General features: G+C 39.3%; 1 protein-coding gene across 3 annotated transcripts; it reads left to right on the top strand.

Annotated features, from left to right (window-relative positions):
• The first annotated feature begins 76 nt into the window (after nucleotides 1-76).
• Nucleotides 77-19,351, top strand: CLPX (caseinolytic mitochondrial matrix peptidase chaperone subunit X). 3 transcript variants are annotated; one of them, XM_053988877.1, is made up of 14 exons: nucleotides 77-199; nucleotides 3,698-3,858; nucleotides 5,202-5,319; nucleotides 9,626-9,780; nucleotides 10,596-10,755; nucleotides 11,927-11,968; nucleotides 12,447-12,623; nucleotides 13,764-13,928; nucleotides 14,228-14,316; nucleotides 14,838-15,002; nucleotides 15,620-15,919; nucleotides 16,043-16,135; nucleotides 16,369-16,525; nucleotides 17,531-17,618. In XM_053988877.1, exons 1-13 carry the CDS (start codon nucleotides 130-132, stop codon nucleotides 16,477-16,479), a joined length of 1,806 nt encoding a protein of 601 aa, XP_053844852.1. In that variant the 5' UTR covers nucleotides 77-129; the 3' UTR covers nucleotides 16,480-16,525; nucleotides 17,531-17,618. The 3 variants fall into 3 exon arrangements, with proteins under 3 accessions (XP_053844852.1, XP_053844850.1, XP_053844851.1); XM_053988875.1 differs by having other exon boundaries at nucleotides 79-199; nucleotides 16,369-16,475; nucleotides 17,531-19,351; XM_053988876.1 differs by lacking the exon at nucleotides 11,927-11,968 and having other exon boundaries at nucleotides 79-199; nucleotides 16,369-16,475; nucleotides 17,531-19,351.
• The last annotated feature ends 91 nt before the right edge of the window (nucleotides 19,352-19,442 follow it).

Below are 19,442 nucleotides of genomic sequence, written 5' to 3' on the forward strand. Positions count from 1 at the left end.
GGATCTGCAGTCCCGCGGTGACGCGCGGCGCCGTCACGGGGGCGTTACCGGGGCGGGCGGGGCCGGACCGTCGCCAGCGAGGCCTTGTCGGCGGCGGGGGGAGCGGGCCGGGCCCGCGGCCGCTGCACCATGTCCGCCTGCCACAGCTGCGCCGCCGCCGCCCGCCTGTTCGGCTCCACGCTGCCCTCCGCCCGCAGAGGTAACCGCGCTCCCTCACCGGGCCTTCCCTCACCGGGCCCGGCGGGGTCGGGCCCTTCGGCCCGCGGGCCTGAGGGGAGCCCCGGCCCCGCCGCTGCCCTTATCGCGCCGTGACAGCGGCGGGACACGGCGGCCTTTCCCCTTTTTTTCCCTCCTTTTAGCCGTTTGCTGGGCTCAGCAAGGGCAGCGTTATGCGCTGTGAAGTGTCGGAGAATTTGCCCTCGCTATGGGGAAATGTAATGCGAGAATAGAGTTTATTTCAGCAGAAGTGATGCTCGGCAGCTGTCGGACAGCGTGTGTTACTCTGCAGTGGGAGTAAATGTGTATAATTGGCGTAAAAATGGCGTAATTGCCTTAATTAATTAAAAGCCTACCTTTGTGGTAGCCTAAACTTGAAATATTTCTCATAAAGATGGGCTTAGTTAGCACAATTAATTATTTCCAACTTGGTAGAAGGACAAGACAGTGCCAGCTACTCACTGGAAGTTGAGGGCTGTGGGAGGTTGATTATTTTTTAATGTTTTTCCTTCTTTACCCTTTTTATGGTATTTTTGGGGATGCTGAGAGCAGCCAAACCATGTGCTGCTTTGGGTGAAAAGTAGAGCACCCCCAAATTGTGCTGAAAAATCCCTCTGTTGCCACTTTTGCAACAATATTTTCAATTACTCTACCCTCAGCAATAGCCTGATGAGTCAGAGATCATTTACTGCCATTAAGAGGTGAGTTAACTCTTTGTAGGCGCCTTTACATTTGTATCTCAAATATCAGCCGTGCTGAAAGGTTCTGATCTGTACTTTCAAATCCAGCCTGTCTGGCCTTATGTAGTCCCTCTGAAACAATCAGCTTTAAAGCAAGTACTGTTAGAAATTCATTGCAGAATGATCTTTTTTTAAAATTTGTGGGGTTTTTGGTCAGAGCTAAGATTCAAAAGGATTACATGAAAGAGCAAATGAGAATAAAATGCAGATAGAGCAATACAATTATTTATCCATCAGCTTTCAATGAAAGTTGTTTAAAAATAAATGTATCTTACTTTTGTGTGTCTTTTAGATTAAATTGTGTCCTCTGCCAGGTGCTTTGTTTGCTGTTGCTGGTTGGTGCAAACTTGAGAGAGTTCAGAGTGCACAGATCAGTGAAATCAATCGAGTGTTATGTAGGGCAGTTACAGTTTGTCACAGTCTCCCTGTCACTTTCCTGGGCAGTAGATGCCTCCAAGATCCCCCAGGCTTGCCCCAAAAGTCAGTATTTATTCTGTCAAGAATCAATTTAAGCTTAATAAGCTGCTAAGGAGCTTCCCATCGTTTCTTAATGCACCTGGATTGGTTCCATGGCTGCCAGGGACAGGTCCTTTGAAGTTAGTGCTCCAAAAAAAACATCACCTGAGCCACCCTGCCAGGTGTGTGAGCACATCCTGCCAGCTGTTACATATTGGAACATTTATCAGAGTCTGGATCCATCGGAGCAGCTGCCAGGCATTGGGCTGGAACGTTGATTTCCCCTGAAAATCTCCCTCTGGGCTTATTGACTCAAGGAAGTAGTGGTGATAACTTTCTTATTGCTTCATTGTGGAATTATACCATGATATTTTGTCCAAAAACACCACTCAGACCTCACAATAAGCACACGAGGCTTTTCATGCCTAGCCACAAGCTGATGTAGCAGGAATACGATGTTTTTCCCCTGGTTTAGGCTTCACAGCTCAGTAGTCAGTGCTGTGTAAGGTTTCATAGTTCATCCCATACAGTTCTCAGTGCATTTTCTGTCTCACGAGAGCACTCTGAATTAAAATGAGGACTGAAATGTTTCAGCTTTTGTGTTAATGCTTCAGCCTTTCTCCACAGGTCAAATCCCCCCTTGTGTGACTCCAGGTTTTGTTCAAGGGAGGCGAGGTGGTTGCTGTTTGATTTTTAAGGGGTCTTTTCTCAGTTTCTAAGGAATGAGCCTCCAAGACAGGGAGCTGCTCAGAACAGCTATGGCATTGTAAACACTCACCAAATCTTGTTCTTTACTGACAAGTGCACTTGGCACATGGAGTTGTCAGAGTTCTCTGCACGTTCACTTAAAAGATACAACTGCTTCTGAGAGCCAGCCAGTGTTTTCAAGTTTTCTGTGATGTTTTTATAGCTTACCCTGTGTAATCTAAAATGTGTTGCAGTGGCGCTCAGCAGAGGAATTTAAAATGGGGAAGCTCATTGATTGTTTTTCCTCCCTCACGTTTGCGGACAGAAGCAATGCTGTTAAGAGATTTTTAAAAGATTAATTTTTAGTCATGTTAAAAATAGTACAAGTCATCTTCAGGTTAAGGAATCTTAAGCAGCATGTAAGATAATAAACCAGCTTCAAATCTCATTTGGCTGTCATCTTCATTGTGACTTTGAAGAGGCCTGTAGGAGTTTTCCTGGTAAATTAAGTTTCCTCTTTATTTTTCTCCCTTATTATAGTAACAAGGTGAATTTTCAGAGTATCCTCTTTCAGCTAAGCTCCCATCTCTTGGTTGCTGTTGTTTCCTCTTTCAAAGCAAATGAGCTGTGCTTCTTTGCCATTCTTCTTATTTTTTGAAGAGTTTCTGGATTTTCCATAGGATTCTCTCATCCTTATAACAATAAAACTATGTGTTGTCAGCAAGTCTGTAGCTGCCTTTGTTGCTGTGTAGCTCTGCTGTCAGTAAGGCACAGAGTCCTGATCAAAACCATCGGGCCAAGTGAGAAATTTGCCACTTGAAATGCGAGAGATGAGATACGGATTCCAGGCTGTTGTTGATGTTGAAATCACAAGCACAACATACGTTGGCTCACGTCATGCCCTGCCATGAAATGCAATCCTGCCTGTGTTGCAAGAGGAGGAAAAGGCTGTTTGGTTTCTCAGTGAGGTGTTTTTTTTTTCATGTTGGCAATGAGGAATTTCAGCAAAGTTAAGATTACGCTGAGTTCGCTGTGCCGGCCTGTCGGTGAGTGCCAAATAGGACACAGCTTCTCAGTTTTCCTCAGCACAATTCTTGTTGCCAAGAGGTGCCTCAAATTCCTGGAAACTAATTTTTAGTGGAGTTCCCAAGTGAAAGCCAGATCCAGACGTGCAGTCATTGAGTCTGAAACACTTGATTTTTGCATAATAAAGAGACTCTTCAAAAGTTTCTCTTGGGGGGGTTGAATTATTTCACAATAAAAGCTGTAAGTTGATTGTGTTTATCATTCTGAGGATCAGTTTCATAACTGAGATGTTCCCTATTTCATGCCACAACAGGACTCTCAGTTGTCTGATGTTAGAGGACCTGAAATTACTTTGGGATCTTTTTTGGACAACCAAGGTAGCTTTCAATAAGGTGAACATTAAGGTGGTAAAAATAATTTATTTTGGATAATTAAAGTCTGTATGTTCAGAGCTGAATTCTGTTGCCAAAATCTTTAAGTTCCACTTACAGTAAATCAGTTCTGAGATTTGGTAGCAATGGAATTAAAATGGGAGGATTTTAGTATTTAAAATTTTTTTGGTTTTTTTTTAGGTATTACTTGTGGTCGTACACGCATCCCTGTTTTAGGAAAACTTGGGACTTTTGAAACTTGTTCTCTAAAACGAATTCCTCTTAGAAACTTTTCAGAAACACCAGCATATTTTGCTTCAAAGGATGGTGCAAGCAAGGATGGTTCTGGAGATGGAAGCAAGGTAATTTCCACAAACTGGGGGTTTCAATAGTTTATGTTAAATGTTCCTTACATTTTTTTTATTTTTTACTTAAAATTACTCTTGAAATTTTGACCAGCTCCTGACATTTCTAATCCCTCAAATTGATGCAACTGGCAGTGAAGAAAAAATAAACTGTATTGGGAATTTGTTAGGAGATAAACCTTGTAAACATCCCACAATGCTTTTCCCAGTTTTATAGATCTTTTTGCTCAGTGTAAACTTGAAAACTTTATTGGATGTCATAAATCAAGAACAGGATTTCAGGAAAGAGTAGTAATCAGAGTTATTCTCCTTCAAAAGCCTGGTGCTCCCAAGTAGAAGTACATTTTAAATGTTTCTGGGTTTAGAACTGGTTTGTCTGAAGTAAGACTAGTCAGTGAGGATGTGAGCTCACCTCTCATTAGTAGTCGTAGTCTATTTTTATCCTAGTCATTCGCTGTAATTATAGTTAATAAGCAGCTTCTTCAGATAAATGATTACCTGAGAATAAAACTGCTCTTTAGTCAGCAAATAACATTTTGAGAGTTCACAGGCAATAACTTTGCTTTAGTATGGTGTGTTGTGAACCTGAGGAACTGTCCAGGTGACACAGGTCTGTTCTGTAGGTGCAATTAAACTTTTTAAAAAAGAAATAAAGAAGATTAAGAAAATAGGGTTTTTTTCTTGAAAAGGGTTCAAGAAAGGTGAGGCGAAATCAGTAGGCAAGACAGGTTTAAAAAATGAAGAATTGTCTTAGAAATAGGAAGAGAGATTTTTGCTGTTTCCTACAATATAATAACTTGTATTAATCAGAGTATGAAGGCATAGATACAGATACAAGTAAAAAACACAGTATTTCCAAGCACTTTGAAATGCATGTTTTAGCATAGATTGCTACACCTGCCAAAGAAGTGAGAGGAGCTGTGGCTTCACAAATCCTTTGAATCCATGCAGTTGAGATAATAAAATACTCTCTAAATAGGATTTGTTCTCTTGTCTGGCATTAAAACGTTAAAATACATTATTAAAACACTGTTGACAGAGCTTGTTATTGTTCTAGTGCCAGTCAAGCAGCTCTAATGCAGGTATGGGGTACCTCTTCCATGGGCATCCAAGACTGGCAGACCTGGGAAATGCAGGTGTATTTGTAAATGTAAAACATTTCCAAGTGTTTATGTCACATTCTTCTACATTTCCAAAGCCTTTAAAAAAAATCCTGACAATAGCTGCTTTGTCGTTCAGCTATTGAAAAATTCAAATTATTTGATTCCATAAGCACACTGCTAAATATTTACTGTACCAGCTCCATTGTTTGGGGCTAATTGTCTGGAAATCTCTTTTAGAAATCTGTTGGTGAGGGTGGTGGTAAAAAGTCAAGCTCTGGAAGCTCTGGGAAAGGAGGGAACCAACTGCGCTGCCCGAAGTGTGGGGACTTGTGCACACACGTGGAGACCTTTGTGTGTAAGTTTTCCTTAAAACTTCCTTTTTTTCAAATAGGCACAGATGTGACTTTGTGATTTAACATAGTCCTGATAGCTAAGTGTTAGCCTACCTAATTACATGGTGTCAGAAATTTTGTTATGCTTAGTTTGGCCTTGTTGGTGTAACCAACATTTATTGTCTCTGTGGGTACATTTGTGTAATTCCCATGGTGTGTGGGGATGTGGTAGTGGAATTCACATTGCATCTGTGAATATGCATTTTTAAAATAGTTCATGGCATTTTATGCTTAATACCATTTGAACTGCAGATACTTTCATATCTCTATTATATAAGTATATACTTTATATATGTGCATTTATAATGTCTGTCCTTTCTTTCCTAAATAATACAACTTTAATCCTGCATGTACTGTAACCAAAGTGCTTATCCAGCAGAGGAATTAGTATCTGACAGATGGCTTACTAGAACAGTCTTCTATGGCAAAGTCAGAGCTATAATGTATTCCAAACAGCAGACTGGAAAGCCCAACTAGAAAATCCAAAATGCTTGTTCTCCAGCTGCAATTGCTCCTTTTTTTTTTTTTTTTTTTAAGTATAATCCAAATTAATGCTATTTATTCTTTAGGTTCTATCAGTCTTGAAGAGATGTCATACCTTATTTCAGCACTAATGAGACCAGCTTAGAAAACAAGAACTTTTGTCAGAAAGCAAATACCCATTGTTAGCTGGTGGGGCTCAAGGAGGAAGTATCAAGTCATAATCAGACTTGTGCACTAAGAGGCTTAAGACAAGGTCAGCATAAATGTGTTCAGCAGTTGTTAATGTAACAGCTGGCAAAAATAATGTGTGGATGTGCTGTAATTTGCTGCTACTCATATAAAATAGTATTTAAAATGATCAAATGTCACAATGAATCACAAGACAGTTCTATAATAATAACAATATATTTCTTTAGAGAAAGGGTCAGTCCTCAGTAACTTTCTCTCCCCAGAAATAAGGTTGTTTTTCCAGTCTGTTTGAAACTATAGGCAACAAGGTATTCTGCAAAACCTGGCACTAGTTCATGGAACTGGAAATTTGATCCTGTCTGGTGTTCGGTGTGGTCTCTCCCTGGACTAGGTGTGGTTGGAAACAGCAGAAGGATTTTTAATCTCATTTACCTTCTGATGATTCATGGGCAGGCAGAAATGTTTTTGAAACACTCTCACTCCACTGGTGTGTTTCCCTTGGTACTGCAGTTTGTGCTTTTGTCTGGAAATACCATTCAAGCATTGTCCCAGAACGATCCCTGGAAAGCAGAGATGTGATTTAGTGTTTTGTCAGTGTTGCTGGGAACACTTAAGCATGCCTGGAAACTTCCTTGGGAACATGATTTATTCATACCAACACTATGGGAGAACATATCTTGATAGATGCAATTTAAAATTCCCAGGTAGTGAACCCACTTGAGTTGCAGCATCAGAATAACACAGGTTCTGTAAACAGCTTGGGACTGGAAACCCACTTTTTTCCAAAGCTCCTGTGAATCCTGATGAAGTTTTTTCTGGACCTGTGTTATTCTGGTTTAGTCTGTTAATTTGAGCAAACTGCTTCCCAGCCACACTCTCTAAAGCAGCTGGAAAACAGAAGTTCTAATTATTTTAAAATTTATTTGAATAAAAGTAAACAAAAACTAAGAAAAATAAATCTGTCCCATTCTGCCCAAAATGAAAGGGTTGCAAGTTGTATTAAGCCTACTGTAACTTGATTTTTTTGTTGTTGGTTAGTCAGGAAAAATGATGAATTTCCGCAGTTCTGGTTAGAATTGCCAACCTGCAGAGCCTTAAATAAATATCTAAAACCAAAGGAAAACTTGCAATTAGCATTTGTTTCAGTTTAAATATTAGATTTTCAGTCATTTTAAGAGAAGTAGGGAAGCAAAATACTGAATAAAAGCCATCTTTGTTAGAAAATTAATTGCCAGTGAGTTGCAGTGTGACAGGCTGGTTTTTCAGTGGAGTTTGTTTTTGATGGAGCTTCTCTTTGTATCTGCAAATCTTGCACAAAGATTTGCTTGGCAATGGTTTTCCAGTAATTAACAATGAAGGGAAAATACGAGGCAAACAAAACGTAATTTTGCTTTGCCCTTCTTTCTCGGCAGTTCCTGTATTGTTTTGGGTTGTGAAAGTCTGTAAGGAGAGTTTGTGATCAGTGAAATAAGACTTGATCCTCAGATGTGGAGTGAAATCCAATAGCTGTAAAGCTGATTGACATAAGAAGCCTTATCTGGATGCTGCTTTTACTGTCTCCACCTGATGCCATCAGGTTACTCCACCCTCCAAAGCAGCACTTCCCTGCTGTTGTACATACTCAGAAGCCTCCCTGCTTTCTTTTTCCTGGTTTGGGGTTTATTTTTTACCTTAAAGCAATTTGATAGTAGCCCATTATCTCAACCCTACAACTCTTTTTAATTTTAATCCTCTGCTTGTTTTTGTTTCCTGTATGTTTTGTAGAAACCTGGCATTTTTTTTTGGCAAGGTCAGCTCACACAGACTTTAGAAATGCCTTTGCTAATGCACCCTCTGTGGCACTGCTGTCTGATTAAAAACAACATTTGACTTGCATTTTGGCACACTGTAAATATTTGCAGACATCTTAATGACAGGGAGGTAATTTGACATGGATGTTCTTTGTTGAACTTTTATGTGTTTGCTAAAATAACATATGAAAACATGCCAGTATTTAGGATTAGCAAAATTGCCTGCAACTCAGTTGTGTACTTATTTTTTTAATTGAAGTTTTAAAGATGCCCCATAGTACTCTCACAGTCCACTCCTTATTTTCTGAGGTTTTTAAATTATTCATGTGGATCTGGAAAGGGACCAACCATTGTCATGGCTATTCTATCCTAAACAAGCCTTGTATAAGGAAGGAGAACAGCCTCATGGCACTGTAGTCCTCACAAATATCAGAGGTGTTTTGAGTGAGCCCTGGGAGGAAGGTTGGGTTGCTTTTTTCCCCAAAAAGATTGTTGCTAAATAATAGTTACATAAGAGGAATGGGGTGGTGCAAGTGGATTTCCATCACATTCCCATGGGGCAGATAACAGTAATTTGGAAGATTGCCAGGAGAATTTCCAAGCTGTTACACAGAATTTCTTTGAAGTAAAGTTAATAAAGCTGTGTTGGTCACAGTATTAGTTGCTACAATCTTAAAGTAATCTGTTGGTCTTGCTTATCCAAGTATAAGGTGGGATTAATGGCAAGAAAAACCCCACCCACTCCTCTTTTTCTGATGCCGGTCCTATGGGAGACAACAAGTTATAAATAAGCAGCTTGTTTATTGCTAGAGGGTGTTGTTACAGTCAGCTGGTGCTACAGTGTACAAGCCATTTTCTAAAACCTTTTTATCATTTCAGAAGTTCTGATGTTGAAGTTTTCACAGGGTAGTTTTTTTACAGTTACTTTTAATTAAATACATTTACTAGTATATTTCATTTAAATCTATCCTATTGCTCATGATTTGAATTTAGTAGCTGACTTACTTTTATTATTCTTCTCTACTGTCTGTTTTATTATTTCAACTTTGCTTTGCCAAAGGAAAAGAAGAGCAATGCAGGTTCTCATTTTCAGGCTTATGAAACCAACCTTTGCAGATTTCTTGAGACATAGTTCACAAAGTCAGCAGTAGGAGGGTTTAGCTTTTGGAATTTGAAAGATATTTGTCCTAGTCTTGACAGTAAAAATAAATAAGCAGAAGATCTTGCAAAACATCAAAGTCCTTGATGGTCTGTTGCATACCACAGCTGCCTGTTGTTGGGGTGAGCCCTTTGGGTGACCCCCCTGTGCTCGGTGTCCTGGGCTTGGGTGACTGGGGCCTGATCCACAGTGTTCTAAAGCCAGAGGGATGCAGAGAGCAGCAGCTGCCAGAGCCCTCCTGTAATGCTGTCTTTGATATTCTAGACTGCTTCCCTGCACTTTAGTCTGTGCCTGACCACAATATTTTATTTTGCTGTCAGTTTGAGAGTTAGGAACATTTCCTGCATAGCTAAAGCCTTCATTAATTTTGTCTCTCTCAGAAGTGAGTGTGATGCTACTGGATAAGTATCAAAAAGAGTTTTGTGTTTAATCCATTGTCTAGTTGCTGCCCAGCATTCTGATTTTTTGGGGGGCAAATTGTGTTCCCTCTGTATCAAATTTCATAGGCCAATAGTAGCTTTTAAATGTTCTAAGGTGAGTGAGGGAGAAGTGTGTAAACACAGAGTGGCTGTGCTGTCTTACAGGTGCTTGTCCTGTGTGATGAGCTTGGACAGAAGCAATTACTGTTTTGTTTGACTTTTTCTGCAGCTTCCACCCGATTTGTGAAGTGTGAGAAGTGTCACCACTTTTTTGTTGTCCTGTCAGAGGCAGACACAAAAAAGAGCATCATTAAAGAGCCCGAGTCAGCAGCAGAAGCTGTGAAATTGGCATTCCAGCAGAAGCCACCACCTCCACCGAAAAAGGTATGCTCTTAATTCCACCCAGAGTCCCCTTGTGTGGCAGCATAGAGAAATGCTTCCTTTAACCTGCATCAGGTGTGTAATGGGCTGCTGGGACGGAGCAACAAACAATAAAGATGATTAGCTCAAGATTAAACCTTTGTGAGCTGTGTGACCCAGCAGAGCACTGATAAAGGGAACAAGTAGATCCAATAAAGGTATTGGAGCTTGTTTTCCTCTGTCTTTGTCTTGTGATTTCATTTTTCTCCTGTGACCTTGAGGCTGACCTTAGCCTTCACCAACCGTAGTAATTTTTCTTTCTCACTGTGTCCTTGCATTCTTCATGTTTATTTTAGCAGCTTCTTTCTGTAGCTACAGAGCCTTTTTTTTGGTGTGGGTTTGGGTGAGAGCTGTAGCTGATTAACTTGTGGCCATGGTCCTTCTGAAGTCACTTGGTTTCCCTCTGGAGATTAGGGAGTAATCCTTTTATGTTTCTCAGTTCCTGGTGGACTGTAATGGTTTCTGATCCTGCACATAGCTCCTTGATAGGTGTCTTTTAAGAAAATAAGTGTTCTTAAAATTTCTATTCCTCTTAATAATTTGGGTGAAAAGGGCAATGGGCTTATGCATTAGCAGGGCAGAACTGAGACAAAATGAGTGTGTAAGCATCACAGTTTTTAAGTAAACTTATCGACAGGAATATGTTTTGTATTTTAGATGTTAGTGTCTGTTTCTCAGGTAATGATTCAGACCAAAGTCTACATTTAGCTAATATACTATTTTTCCTTTTCTGCTGCAAGATGATGTAGAAGTGTTACTAAGATGAAGCTATTTTTCAGATTTACAACTACCTCGACAAATACGTTGTTGGTCAGTGTTTTGCCAAGAAGGTGCTTTCAGTTGCTGTGTATAATCATTACAAAAGAATCTACAATAATATCCCATCTAACCTGAGACAGCAAGCAGAAGTTGAGAAACAGTCTTCTTTAACACCAAGAGGTTTGTATGATATTTGGTATTTTTTCTGGTCAAATAAATTACCATTTCAGAGCCCTAACTTGGGAAATGTAAGGAAGGTTTTACCCTGACCCTAGATGTTCTATAATTGAAATTATCTATAAGAATTTCTACTAAATATAGTTTTCACTGTGAACTTCTGTGATTTATTTAAATAGTAATCAGAGGGTTTATGATGCTTACCATATTAACTGCTAAGCCCTTTTTACTGATACATATTATGGGGTATTCTCCTTTAACTTTCTAAAGTGAGTCTCCTAATTTTTTCTTTCTAATCTCATTTACTACTTAATGGTAAATCTGCTGCTGAATCTGCAAGCAGCAATGCAGATCAGGAGGGTGCACAGGTAAATTGATGAGTACTTAGATTTCTAACTTCCCTTGCTCCTGCTGGCAGCATCTGCTGGTCACCACAGTATTGTTCCATATCTAGCAGGTGTAGATGAAGTTACTCTTGGCAGTACTTTTGCTGCTGAGTAAGTGTGTAGCTATGTTGATCTAATTTATTTTTAGAAGTAGGATTAAGTTGCCATCTCTGACTCAAAGTGTACCTTGGGTGTTTTTTTTTTTTTTAAGGTGTTTTGTTCTGTCTTGCAAAAGTTACCACAGAAATCTTAATTTTTTTTAATTAACATAAGTCTCTTAAATAAGGAGGGAACATTAGTAGCACTGTTCTGGTAATGGTAAGAGAACAGTTGTGTACCTGGCACCAGGAATTTCATGACCTCCACAGGGAGATAACACAGTCAGTAGCCACAGAGACTGACAGTGAATGTTTACATATTTCAGAGTTCTGTCTTATAACAAAGAACATTGTAACACTCAGGGAGAGTTTAAGGAATTCTCTCCAAACCAAAATTGTTATTCCATTTGTTTTTTCCCTTCTATAATAGGTTTTAAAGTGAAAATCTAATTAGAGGTAATAGATTGTTGTTGTTTTTAGAAGTAGGTAGCTTGCTGGCTTTTCAAAAACATGCAATTTGGGTTTTGGGTTAATTTTGACAGCAATAAAAAAATAGCTCTTGTGGGGATTTCTTGTTAGAAATACATTCATAGGCAGTGATGAGATGTATTCAGAAGAGGGCAAGAGGTGGAGAATTTATAAGCTTTTATAAACTTAGTTTTTTATGACTGTTTTCATCCTCTCTCTTAGAATTAGAGATCAGAAGACGGGAGGATGAGTACAGATTTACAAGTAAGTGAACCCTCTCCTCATGTCCTCCTCTGCAATACCTACTTTTATGACATGGAGAACAGTCTTTGGTGACTGCTGGTTTGAAATGTTGGGTGAAGTCCAGTGCTTGTACTTTTTTTTCATCATGGAAATCAACAGCTTGGGTGTCTTTCTTCTCATATGTTAAAAAAATACAATAAATTAGTTAAAATTAGTAAATTTGTAAGGGCTGAAAATTTCTCTTGCTTTTTGATGTAGAAGGAATACTTTTAGGTAATCCACTGTGCCATTGGAAATGCTTTTCCTGTATGCCTCTGCAAAAGTATGGTTGGAACTCCTGTTTGAGTAAAAATTTTGCTACATTTCTGTTGCTTTCCTCTCTGTAAGCTTCTGTACTGAGAAAATTCTAGGTTTGCAGAAGAACCTTGCTGTTATTGTGTTTTTAAAGTAGTGACAGACCTTGTTGGTGCTCAAACAGTGCTGTTATTGTTCTCTTCAGAACTGCTGCAGATTGCTGGAATCAGTCCACACGGTAATGCTTTGGGAGCATCAATGCAGCAACAAATGAACCAGCAGATACCTCAGGAAAAACGGGGAGGAGAAGTACTAGATTCACCCAGTGATGACATTAAACTTGAAAAAAGTAATATTTTGCTGCTTGGACCAACTGGATCAGGTATACAGCTGCATGTTTCTATAGGTGTCGTGTTTGTCGTGGAATTTGTTGTTAGTGGGTGATTCTCCTCTTCTGTGATTACTCAGATTTGGTTTATAAGAAAACTAAACTGGATTGGATTCCAGTGCTTTCATGCCATGTTAACTTGCTGAGTTAGTGGCCTTAAAAAGGAATGAGCTATAGTTGTGTGAATTTCTTTTTTTCTTTTTTTTAATGCATATATTTACTGACTAAAAGATGCCACTTTGACCAAGCTGAAACAAAATGCAGTTATAGTTTCACTGCTTTAGCTGGCAAGCTGAGATGCTGCAGTTAGTGCTGTTTCACCACTGGGACAGATCAGTTGCAGGAGGTTGGAAAGAGAGATTATTTTGTATGTTCATAAGACTTGGGGGTGCTTGTGCTGAAGTGATGGCATTTTGCAGACTTTTTGGGAGAACATTCACTAAACAATATTTTAATTCTGTTTCTTCCCAACTTCAAAGCAGGAGCAATTGGACTTTGCACTGCACCCTGAGTGTCTGCAAAGGACTACTGATTTATTTAATCTTTAAACTCTGCAAGTACATGTATTATGGTTTTTATATTGTGTGACATTTTGTGATACTGTATGCATTTCAAGCTGCCTTAAATGTGTATAATTAAACTAAAACCAGAAATACAGCCTGCCAATGTAAAAACCACTGCTTATGAAAGCTATCTCCCTTGTAAAATATTCTTATATTAAGATGCTGGTATGACTCAGAATGTTTAATAAGAGTAATGATGATCCTGTGGTAAATCCTTGAATGGTTGGGGTTGGAGGGTACCTTAAAGCTCCCCTTGTTCCACCCCTGCCATGTGCAGGGACACCTTCCACTACCCCAGGCTGCTCCAAGCCCTGTGCAACCTGGCCTTTGACACTTCCAGGGATGGGGCAGCCACAGCTTCTTTGGGCAACCTGTGCCAGGGCCTCAGCACCCTCACAGAAAAGGATTTCTTCCCAATATCTCATCTAAACCCACCCTCTTTCAGTTTAAAGCCATTCCCCCTTGTCCTGTCACTCCACACCCTTGTTAAAAGTCCCTGTCTAAGTATTTGGATTTGTGTGCTCTAAGAGAAATGTGTGTCAGTTCTAACATGCAGCTTTTATTTTACCAGGTAAAACCTTGCTGGCTCAGACTCTGGCTAAATGCTTAGATGTCCCTTTTGCTATCTGTGATTGCACCACCTTGACTCAAGCTGGCTATGTTGGGGAAGACATTGAATCTGTCATTGCAAAACTCCTGCAAGATGCCAACTACAACATAGAAAAGGCACAGCAAGGTAAACCCCTAATGTGTGGTACAGAGACTGTTCATTTTGTTGAAGTGCTCTAAGCTTTTGAGACTACCAGTACTCCTGAAATTGCTGTCCTGCTCCATGTACCCAAAGTTTAAATCAGATAGAATAAACCTGAAAAGAGCTCAACATGTATTTTTCTGTCCACAATTGGATAAAATTACACGTTTTTGCAGTCGGGAAGTAGAACAGACTGCTGCTCCCTCAAGTCTTATTATTCTCTGTAAACTCTTGCTTCTCTTTAAAAGTAGAGTCATCTTTAAACCCATTTTCTGTAACTGCAGGAATTGTTTTTCTGGATGAAGTAGATAAGATTGGCAGTGTTCCTGGTATCCATCAGTTACGGGACGTTGGGGGAGAAGGTGTTCAACAGGTAAATACTTCCATGGAGTGATTTTACTTCTTGAGTGAACAGGACATAGGATCCTGTCATGTCAAAAAGCATGGAGTCATAGTTCTTCAGTTCCTTAATTATTCACCTTCAAAGGTGAATCTTTCCTCTTGACTTCATTAAAAAACATAATCTCAAAAGCAGTTTGAGGCATCCTTATAGAAGCATTTGAGTTCAAGAATGTCTTTGCAGCATTCAGCAAGCCAGTTCCTAATGTAGGCAAGGACAGGTAACAATTCCCATTTAAACAAACCTCTTAAAGCAGCTAATCATTATATGCATAATGTGCATGGGAGCCACATTAAAGGAATGTTTTTATCCTTGAGTGGGATTGTCTCTCTCATAGGGAAAACTGGCTTTTATGGACACTTACTGTTACTATAAAGGCATAAGGAAGCAAAAATACAAGTATATTTGTGAAAGGGAGCATATCATGGTGTGCCCTTTTATATGATGGTACACAATGGGAATTTTTTATTGCTTATTTCTTCTTTCCTTCTTAGGGCTTGTTAAAATTACTTGAAGGCACAATAGTAAACGTTCCAGAAAAGAATTCTCGGAAACTACGTGGAGAAACGGTGCAGGTTGACACAACAAACATTCTGTTTGTAGCTTCTGGTGCTTTTAATGGTCTTGACAGAATTATCAGCAGGAGGAAAAATGAAAAAGTGAGTGCGTCAGCCTGTAGCCAGGCTGAAAAACCATCATCTTGATTACTGTTCACAATACTGACTTTTACAGGTCTTACTGTATTTGTAAACACACTAAATTTCTTTATTTCAGCAAATGGTGCTAAAAACCATCATCATCTTAAAACACCTTGTCCTGCAGTTCACTGTTTTGTAGATTGATGTCTGGGGACAGGGTTCTGGCCGCAGCATTCTGACAAAATGTGCTCCGTGTCTCTAACACTAAAGGAGTGACTGAAATTCAAATTATTGTTCATGTTAATTCATGTAGCTTCCCATGTAAGCAAACTTGCCTGCATTTGCTTCACTTACGAAGTGTCACTGATACTTGTAAAATGACCAGAACATGTTGATAACCTTCTTTCTTTTAAGAAAAAATGGCTCTTGTTCTGATGTATTAATCCTTTACTGAGGAAATTCAATTTTATAAGAACCTGATTGTATACAAGGGGTCTAATTTTACTTTAAGCAGTTTCTTGAGCTCAAATTAGTATGTAAAGACCTAATCAGTCACTGCAGATTTTTTAATACTCATGGTAAGTGAGTAAGAAAACTGTTATTACAGTTCTCTAAGCAGAACATGTTTGTTTTTGCAGTACCTAGGGTTTGGGACACCATCTAACATGGGGAAAGGCAGAAGGGCTGCAGCAGCAGCTGATCTTGCCAATATCAGTGGAGAGTCTGACCCACAGGAGGATATTGAGGAGAAGGATCGCTTGCTGCGCCACGTGGAGGCCAGGGATCTCATCGAGTTTGGCATGATTCCTGAATTTGTGGGACGTTTGCCTGTTGTGGTTCCTCTGCACAGCCTGGATGAGAAAACCCTCGTACGGATTCTTACGGAGCCACGGAACGCTGTGGTTCCTCAGTACCAGGCACTGTTCAGCATGGATAAGGTTTGAGTTTTTATTTGATGACTTTCATTTTTATAAATAGTGTTCTTTTCAGTAACGCTTGCACTCGCCACGCTGAGTTATAAATGAAATGATTAACTGAAATTCTCATTTTTCTCTGTGTAGTGTGAATTAAATGTAACTGAAGATGCATTGAAGGCTATAGCCAGACTGGCCCTGGACAGAAAAACTGGTGCCAGAGGTCTTCGATCTATAATGGTGAGTGTAAGTTAAGTCTTATAAACAATAAATGAAGCTTCCTGGATTTGTATGTATGGACCTAATCTTGACCATTTCCAGTGACAGCCACACTTACTCTGGCCCTTACATGGATACAGTAAGTCTTTCTAAAGCTGTTAGTATTCAGAGTTCTTCCAAGAAAACTCTCTGAAAATCACTTGTTTATGTAGAAGAGGGCATACAGAAATATTTTCCCCTCTATTTTCTTGTAGGAAAAGCTGCTGCTGGAGCCCATGTTTGAAGTGCCCAATTCTGACATCGTATGTGTGGAAGTTGACAAAGATGTTGTAGAAGGCAAAAAAGAGCCAGGATACATTAGGTAAAACGGTAACAGAAGTAGCAGAACAGACCAGTAATACAACTAGACAGGTATTCTGATGGAATAAGCACAAATCCACGCACACAATTTAAAAAAGATTCAATGCTCTGTATATTGTACACAGCTGAATTAGTGCCTGTTCTGTCCTAGAGACTTTGGATTTGTATTGCTTTAGTTTTTAAAGAGAAATTTAAAAATAAACTTATGTGAAGTTACTTTTGTGTGTGTATGTATACCTGTAGAAATGGAAGTAAATTTTAAGGTAACAGTAAAAACAGTAAAAATTCAGTTATGACTGTACTGAAATTTCTGAAATGGAACTGTTTCTTCCTACTTTTTACCACAGATGTGGGGTTTTTTATACAAGCTCCAGGCTGCAACAATTTTCTACATTACTCTTCCAGCAGTGGAGAGCCACAAAGGCACATCTATTGATTTGCTGAACTCCTGTTAAAATAATCAATTTAATGTTGTAAAGAGTAATGATGTTGAATGTTGAAAACACTGGACAAATCTGCATTTAAAAAATCCAACAATTTCCATGAATGAAGGATGGAATTGAGATAGAATGGGTCATGTTAAAACTGGTTAAAAAATTCATTTCTGAATTTCAGGTCTGAAATTTAGGAACTGTGTCTTGGTTTCTATCACTGACAATGTTGTTTGAGTGGCTTTCTCCACTAAGGTACATTTACTCATTCCAGCACCTTGTCTGTGCTGAAGCTTGGCTCAGCCTTGTGTGGATGGAGGGAGTGAAAAGTATTACATTGATGGTTGCTTGAAGTGATTTTGTATAGCACCAGAAATACTAAATTTACTGATTAAATCAAACAACTTACTGAAAAGTCAGAAGGCTAATTGAATTCAGCTAATGAGCCTGTGTGCTGGTGGCACTTCAAATGTGCACAGCAGCATTTCCAGATCAGAAGGTCAGAACTTTTGTCACGGGGCACTGTGCATGTGACATGTTTGTCAGAAGCTATGGAAAGTGTCTCTTGTTTTTTTTTTTTTTCCCCTCTGTGTCTAAGGTATCTGATCATTCCTTCCAATCCTAGGGCTCCCACCAAGGACTCATCAGAAGAGGAGTACGACTCTGGAGTGGAGGAGGAAGGCTGGCCTCGACAGGCAGATGCTGCAAACCATTAAACACTGTCAGAACTCTCACCTGCAAAAAAAACTCACTCGGTTCTTCCCTTGTGACTGCCTCTGGCTCCAGCCTGACCCCAAAGGCACCAGATCTGTCTCGGATAAAATTCGTGATGAGGAACTTCATTAGCTAAATCAGATCGTGTATTTTATTGCAGCATCACATTGATTTGATGGACAGAGTGTGGACTGAGATGGCATAATGTTCAAATATGAATTGTATATTACACTTGTTCAATTAAAATGTATAGCAAATGCAGCAGCACCTGCACTGCCCTTGCCAGAAACTGCACCAGCAGCGCAGGTGCTGCCAATAGTTAGATTTAACAATAATGTTACTCTACAAGTGGGAAATCAAAACTAATAATTAATAGAGGGTGAGTAACCTATCTTAGCTCCTGGTACAGCTCACAGGGGGTTATGTTCAGGTCAGTGTTAGAGTCCTGCTGGTGTGTGAAACCCAGCGGGCGCTGGAGTGGTTTGTTACATTGGTGGGGGAGGGAGCTTTTTGGAAAAACGGGGTCAAGCTTTGTGACACTGCTGGGAGATTCTGCCAAAATGTGACACTGGTTTGCTACAGTCATTTGAATATCCAATTATACCCTTCACGTCTCCATTGGGAGCTTTAATCACCTTGGATACTGCGAAAGAAGGTGAAGTCTGGTTTTCCAGAGAGGTAAACAAGATTCCTAGGAAGCAGTAAAACCATCTAAATTTGGATGAGAAGTCGCCATAAATTTTTAAATATTAATGTTCTAATATAGTACATTTTGTTTAACGTATTGGAACTATCATGCATCAATTTTTTGGTGCCAGGTATTTGCCCAACCTATCTTATAATGTTAAGAGATTAAAGAAGTAAATGTATAATATTTTTGCTGTAATCAGTAGTGATTGTTCACATGACAGTGCTTTTTAAGTTATATTCTCAAATGCTAGTATTGCATCTTGTGGATTTGTCTTTGATTTTAGTCTCACAGCAAGCAATCCTCCCTCTTCTGTTCTCCACCAAAATTAATTCAATCCTTTAGGAAAGTCTTTGTAAAAACACTAAAGGACCTGTATGTTTTTGATTTGTTTCAGGAATTAAAATTGTCACTTAAAAGTTTGTTTTGTCCTTTGGTGAAAATGTGGACTTGAGCTTCCCTAAAACTTTAATTCACACTATTTAAATAAAACTTTCATCCTTCTTTTTAGTCTAGTGGTTGTTTTAGGACAGGAAAAGATACTGAAAATCTATTGACCCTATTTTTGTTATTAATTTTTGTCATGTAAATTCTGTGTAATACTTGTGTTCTTCCCTAGCAGCAGTGTGACATGCAGTTGTAGCCAGGTGCAGCAGATACTTCCCGTGGGATTACAGATTTTTTTCAGGTTAAATGACCCACTAATGGTTCAGAAAAAGCTGTATTTGGAGTTGAGGATATTTCTACAAGCTTGGTCCCCTCAAAATGGGAATTTGTGGTGAACTATCTGTAACTGCATTCTCACTTTCCTTTTTGTAGAGTGAAAAAACATAACAGCTTTTAATTCTGGATCCTTTAACTCAAATCTTTTTTTAAACAGATAGAAAAAACCACCACATTTTAGGTGAAACTGTTCAACAACTTAGTTTTGAAAGTTGTTTGGAATTCTGTAACCAAGAACTGTTTTTAAGGAAACAAAAAATGCCATGTAACTACAGTTTGTACTTCACCTCTGGCGTTTGAATAAAAGCGAATATTCAAGCAGTGGCGAGTTGTCATCCCTGACGCCATCCCCACGCATTTCAAGTTTTAGGAGTAATTTTGGGAACTTTTAATTTTATGTGGAGCGAGAGGC

The sequence above is a fragment of the Vidua macroura genome, chromosome 12, assembly GCF_024509145.1.
Source record: "Vidua macroura isolate BioBank_ID:100142 chromosome 12, ASM2450914v1, whole genome shotgun sequence".
NCBI lineage: Eukaryota > Metazoa > Chordata > Aves > Passeriformes > Viduidae > Vidua > Vidua macroura.

What these genes read in the sequence shown, in the direction of transcription:
- CLPX (XM_053988875.1), top strand. Translation starts at nt 130, where the DNA reads ATGTCCGCCTGCCACAGCTGCGCCGCCGCCGCCCGCCTGTTCGGCTCC. An exon ending in GCTTGGACCAACTGGATCAG is followed by an intron (nt 12,624 to 13,763) that starts GTATACAGCTGC and finishes TTATTTTACCAG; the next exon opens with GTAAAACCTTGCTGGCTCAG. An exon ending in GGGGAGAAGGTGTTCAACAG is followed by an intron (nt 14,317 to 14,837) that starts GTAAATACTTCC and finishes TTTCCTTCTTAG; the next exon opens with GGCTTGTTAAAATTACTTGA.